This window comes from Physcomitrium patens, chromosome 24 (genome assembly GCF_059467195.1).
Source record: "Physcomitrium patens ecotype Gransden chromosome 24, ASM5946719v1, whole genome shotgun sequence".
Taxonomy (NCBI): domain Eukaryota; kingdom Viridiplantae; phylum Streptophyta; class Bryopsida; order Funariales; family Funariaceae; genus Physcomitrium; species Physcomitrium patens.
Window position 1 is genome coordinate 3,981,079 of NC_143433.1, and position 6,492 is coordinate 3,987,570.

At 43.4% G+C, this 6,492-nt stretch overlaps 1 protein-coding gene across 1 annotated transcript; it reads left to right on the forward strand.

The window, feature by feature from the left end:
- Positions 1–2,046: 2,046 nt before the first annotated feature.
- Positions 2,047–6,492, forward strand: LOC112277003 (uncharacterized). Its single transcript, XM_024508917.3, has 8 exons — positions 2,047–2,372; positions 2,530–2,956; positions 3,482–4,033; positions 4,141–4,237; positions 4,778–5,104; positions 5,202–5,382; positions 5,617–5,764; positions 5,936–6,492. Exons 1-8 carry the CDS (start codon positions 2,088–2,090, stop codon positions 6,223–6,225), a joined length of 2,307 nt encoding a protein of 768 aa, XP_024364685.2. The 5' UTR covers positions 2,047–2,087; the 3' UTR covers positions 6,226–6,492.

The following is a 6,492-nucleotide window of genomic DNA, read 5'->3' on the forward strand; positions in this document are numbered from 1 at the left end:
TAAAATTGCCAAAACATCACGTTATGGTTGCAGGCAGCCTACTAAAAGCCCATTACACATGACATTTGACCAATAGGGATGAAGACCTTCACCCCTTGCCTTCACCCAACCATACTTTGTTTTTATTTCTCTCAATAATTTTCATAATAGTTTAAACTTTCATCTTTAGACTCCAACCTTCTCTTAAGCTTTATATCAAACATCTAAATCTTTATGATTTAAACACTATAATCAAAATAAATAAACTTCTAAATATTTTTTTTATATCAACTCTCTTTAAATTAACATACTAACTACTGTAATCCATATTAAGACTTACAAACATATTATATATTTAAAATTAATTTATACATACTATAAGTAGTTATAATATAATATTGTACTTGTCTTTCTCTCTCGTTGCCTTGATAAGGTCATATTATTTTTCGCCCTTTGCTATTGCCTTGCCTTTGCCCCTTTCCTTGCAAATCGTATCTTTGCTGCCACCAAGTTGAAATGCCACAAGAACATTTGATTCCACATTTTAATACTTGTTTTAGAAGTAGTTTAATTAAATGATAATTTTGGTGTGGTTTGAATTAGTTGGCTTGAATATTGAATGGTTTTGATCTAAATTTAATTATTAAAAATATTTTTATATTTTTATGATTATTTTTTTAATTTTAAAATATATTAGTTTTATCACAAATATTATGAAGGATTGGACAATATTGCTAATATTAAAAAAAAAAATTAAATACAAATCAATGGATTTCAAAAGTGAATGCTTTAAATTGTATGTGATGAAGATGTCTTTCCTATGAATATTGAAAAGAATATTTATGTACTTGGAATGGGTGAAATAAAGGTTAAATTGAATATTCTAAAGATATATATCATGTTTCTTTAAAAATTGTATAGATTTGAGGAATTTTATTATTTTCAACCTTTTTAAAAGGCTCTATAGCATCTATCCAAGCAAATGTATAATGTACAAAAATGGATCATAAAAAACATGATATAGTAGAGTTAGATCAAAGGTATTACAAAGCTGCCATGTAATTGTCCAATTCATGTATTAGTCTCCACTTTAAAGTAAAAAAAGGTGATTTTTTTCAAAATTTTAAAGGTAATGTGTGATGTATGTTTTATGAAAACTTTAGTACATGAAGATAAAAAATTAATATTTTATCACAACTGTTGTGATAATCAATACTTGCAATAAAAAATAAAAATAAATTGATAATCAATTTTGTTTTTAAAGAAATGCCTTTAAGTCTTTATATATATATAATTAATTATTTTAAAAAACAATTTAATTATATTTTATATGTGATAAAAATAATAATATACAATTTTGAATAGAACAATATATTGCAATATTCATTCATATTTTGGATGTAAAATACTATATATATTTTATCCAATTTTTATATTAATTATATTATATAAGAATATATATTATATTTATATAATATAGACCAATATTGGATATGTTGTTTGTTTATTAAATGATTAATACCAAATTTTGATGCAATTTAATACACATTTGAATATGTTGTAGAATAGAAGGTGTATCAATTAAAATAGTTGAACGTTAACTTTATTAATAAATCTTCAATTGCTGTTTGAAATATAAACTTTCAAATACGGAATTCTAATAGGGATGGGAAAAGACATTTTAAGTAAGTAAGCCAAATGGTTTATGTAAACTATGGAAATGAGATACATAAACTGAAATAAGATGACAATCCTGGTGGCTCGCTTCGAAGTTGAAAGAAGAATGGCTTGAGCCGTGAATGGAGAGTGAGGTTCAACTCCGAAAATAAAGAGGCGCGCGAGCGAGCAAGGCGATGGAAGCAGCAGGAGAGTGAGCGGGTCGGGCGGGGCGGTGGGGCAGGGACTTTTGGGGCCCTGGTGGAGCGACGCAGCAGAGGCTGCCCGGCGGGCATTTGTGGGGCGGGCCCCGCCTCAGCGAAATCTCACACGCTAATGGGACTAAGTGCTGAGGGCGGGCCACGGTGGGGTTGGGCCCGCCCTGACTAACTGCCACAAATGCGGCCGAGTTAGTGTTCAGGGCCCAGGGTTGTGTGCAGAACCAGGGTTGCATGAGTTGCCTGTCTCAGCTGTGCGGGGCCGTGTCTCTCTGCGTTCTCCATCCTCCTCATTGCGGCCTTCTCTCTGCCCTCTTCCTCTCGTCTGCCTGCTTCCACCCCTCTTCCTGCCCTCCTTTCGGTGCCGCATCCTTTTTCTCATTTCTCCGTTTCTGTTGCTTCTCTCTCCCTTCCCCTCCCCGGGGGGTTGCGCTCCCTCCGTTCTTTTCCGGCAATTTTCTGCAGGAGTTAGCACGCCCTCAGCGATTTCAAGTTATGGAGGCGATGGCTCCTGATGAGGTGAGTTCTTGAAACGTTTGGACTTCATTAGGTCTGCACAATTTAGATTCTAATGTGGGTTTCGGATCGGGGTTCCGTCGTGGTTTCAGCTTGGGTTTTCAGCAATATTTTTGCTGAGGTATTGAGCAGCACATACTGTTGGGTTTTCCTGCTTCAGACGGAGCAAGGTCATCGGCGAAGGAGTGAGGGGGAGGATCTAGAGGATGCGGTGCAAGACCAGATTCGAGCGACGGAACAGGAGATAAGAGCGAAGGAAGAGGAGATAAAAGCGAAGGAAGAGGAGATCAGAGCGAAGGAAGAGGAGGTCAGAGCGAAGGAAGAGGAGATCAGAGCGAAGGAAGAGGAGATTAGAGCGAAGGAAGAGGGGATAAGAGCGGTGGAAACGGAGATTGGTACTGCTTCGGGAGATAAAGCGAGAAAGCCTCTTGAAGCGAAGCTGCAGTTCCTACGGCAACAGATTAGCCGCATTGGGCAACACATTAGCAGCCGCAATCAACAGATAGTCAGTCTTGGGCAACAGATTAGCAGCTTCCGGCAAGAAGTGAGCAGTCTTCGGTCTGTGCAAGCAGCGGCGGCATCGTCAGGTGTGTAATCTTAGAAAGAATCTGGATCCTGGATCTGTCAGATGATTCTTGTGTGCTCTTGTATGCCTACTTGCTGCTTTTTGGGTAGTATGCTTACTTACACTTGTGAGAACATGCTTTCGTGGTGGACTGATAAGGGGTAAAGGTAGAATAAGCAGGTCTGGTATAAGTTTCTTCCCTGCGTTCACCCATCAGGGTGTCAGATAGTACTTTATTCTTGGCACTTAGTTTGCTTCAGTTTGCCCTGCCTTGTGTACGGATCATCATCACTTGGGGTGTCGTGTTTTGAATAGCAGGTAGTGTTTCCCGACATCTTTGTTCCATTCTTTGGCAACTTTGGTGCTGACTAATTTTAGGTGTCCGATTTTTTCAAACTTAGAAACCTCTATTATCTCTCATCGTACGTTTTGAAGGGTGCAATTTATCTTGAGAAGCGGCAGAAGCGCTACTCCTGCAAGTGCGAGGCCACTGGATGTTTAGTTTAACCATTGGTTTTTTATTTGAATTACTGGATTGCATGTGCAGATAAATGCACAGAGTTTGATTGGCTACGTCAGGACTTGCCGTCGTGGGTCTCAGGGAACTCCAAGCCTCCAAGCGCCACGCAGAAGGAGCGGATGTATACGCCTGTGAGAGTGGAGTATTGGGATGTGGTGAAAGACATCGAAGACTATCTGAACAAGGCGGATAAGTTGAAGCGTATATATCGGAAAGTGGATGACTCTGTATTCACTGCAGGAAAGAAAAGTGTGGTAGCCATCGCTTATTTTGTCGTGAACAGCACCTGCGAATTCGTTAGTAAGAAGCGACCAGATTCCTCGGTAACATACGACGGGGAAGTGAACCTTGAAGTGCCACCAGAACCCTCAGCAGAGGGAGGAGAGTCGACGAACACAGACGGATCAAAGGCCGCGGGCAGAGACGTTCAAAAGTGTTTCTTTTATGCCAGACCTCCTCGTGTGGATGTGTTCATTCGATCCAACGGTGAGGCCGTTGCTGTTCTTGAGCTCAAGAGTGGAGGTCTGGGATGTCCCGTGCCGATCCACAAACTGTGGACAAGATGCTCATGTCAGACAGGTTCGGTACGGCAGATCTCATTTGATTTTTGGTTGATTCCCGTCTTCACGATTTGTTAAGGATGCTCAGTTGTCAAGCCTGCTGATATGGAGGCTGAATTTCCTCAGGAATCGACCCCAACTGCTGGTGCCATACTAACATCTCGGAAGGACATGCCAGGAGTATTCTCAACTGCAGTCTCCAGGTTTACGAATACCTGGTTTTGTAAGCAGTTCATTAACCTACCTCGGGATGAACCGGGTGGGGCTAGCTCAGCTCAGGGCTCAGTGTCGCGAGGTCTGCTTCTGCCTTTTGTCAAAATATTCCAGCAAAAGGGCAGTCCTGTTGAGCAATACTTCGTTTTTCCTGGGCAGCTATTTGGTGCTCTAACCTGGTTTTATTCTTCAGGCAGGTTCAGCTAGTCTTTGCTTTTGTCTACACTCCTTTGTTGTTCCATCATGCTTTTTGTGTAATTTTTCGCGCATCCCTTGGTTTACGTTCAGGAATCAAAAAGGCCCCGACAGGCACCCCGTTTTCCCCCTCACCGTTGGCTTCCGGCGGATTTTCTTCTTTTTAGTACTGAAGTTGTGAGGTTTACTCGCAAGATATTTAGGAAGCAGATGTTTCTGGAGTTCCAAGTGCTCAGCAATTTCAAATCCTGGTACCCACGGGGATGTGTCTTAAAATCGAAATGGTCTTCAGATGAGAAGCTGATGAGTAGTGTGAGGTGGTCCTCATTCTACGTTCTTTTCCCTCGAGTTGCAGGGCGAAGGTTGGGTATGGCGTTCTCACCGATATCCAGAACTGGTATCTCTGCAAAAGGGATCATGGTGGCTGCCTCTATATTTCAACAGGTTTCAAGTTGGATGGCCGGAAACCGCCTGTACCTGCTGCAATTGCTTATTTGGTCAATTCTGCTGTTGAAGCCCACGGTGAGTTTGATGTTTTACCCAGGAAGGGTGAGCGTCCCTGGAGCTGGGAGGTTTCCCCTTGTGCCAATCCCAGTAGCGGCTCTAAAGATGATGAAGACGAGGGTAGGACCTACAAACCAAACGAGCGCGAAATTGGTGGTTACAGAACGTCTCCAGCTAGGTAACCTGTCTAGCCAGCTACCCAAACATTGACATGTTCTTTGTCATGGATACATAGAAGAGAACAAACGGTGGAATGATGGCAAGTGCATGTACAGGACTCGAAGGGGATCCTCAAACGCGACACAGAACCAATTGCAGGAGATTCCTGCGCCGGACCTGCATCTGGACGACCGCCCCATCAGCAGCGGGGGATGGAGCGGCTCCGTGGTTGGCGGCACTTTGAATGGTCGTCGTGTTGCAGTGAAGTTGGCTCCCCGCAATTCGGAACGTGCGGAGGTGAGCTGGAGTTGTGATGTGGAATTGTTGCGCGCCCGTCTAAACGTTCACTATGGCCCGGTCTAAATCGGGGCTGACCTGGAGTGGTCCTGCCAGCGATTGCTTTTGTAGCAGGCAGTCTTTGCTAGACGGAACACGAGGGCATTTTTGTGTTGAAATGAATGCAGTTTGCGACACCTTACCGGCTTCTGATCTGGTTGTGTACATACCGTCTTCTGGCCGTGCTTTGTACAGGCTCTGCTGAACGAGGTGGACGCCTACCTAAAGCTGCAGAAGTATTGGGGGGAATTCGTGCCCCCATTAGTAGGATTTGGAACCACAGCCAATGGCCAAATTGTTTTCATAGCGACAGAGTTGATCGATGGCAGTCCACTCGGACCTGGTAAGTAATAAGCTCTTGAAACCAGCGAATGGGGAGTGTGGTCGTCTTCCTCCTTTCCCGAGGGCTTCTTGCAGCTTAATCATGGTGCCGGAACAGTATCTGTGGCGCTCTACAATCAACAGGCAGAGTAGGCACTTATCTACGTTTCAATGTATTGCCTTTGGTTCTCAGGAACAGTGACCGAGGAGGTGGCCAATGCGGCACGTAAGGGGCTTGATGCTGTCCACAAGTGTAAGTTACTTCATGGGGATGTTGAGGCGCGGAACATTATGGTTGTGCGGGGTACACAGCCTTCTGTCCGCCTTGTTGATTTCGGCTTTGCGAAGCGCAGCAACAATAAGGAGTCGCAGAGGGAAGAGCGCGGGAGATTGGAGGACCTTTTGCAAGATATGATGAGAGTTCGGGTGGGGAAAGCGTTTGATGACGTAAGATATCCTCGTACGCAGCTTTGTTCAGTATAGTGTAACCACCTTTTCAAGCGACTCTGACGAGGGAGACTTATCGTTGCCTGCCCTCCAAAAACTTTCGCTCCCCTCGCTCCCTCCCTCTCAGTTTTTCAACTGCTCCCAGGGCCGCCTCTCCTTGTCTTCTTTGTGTCCGCTTCTCCTCTCTCCAAGCTGTCAAATTGGCTGCCGCCTTAATGGCGGCCGCCAAATTTCACAAGATTCCTTTACGGAAACCTTTCAAAACATTTTAAATCGGAACTTAAAAGTTCAATTACACCTTTA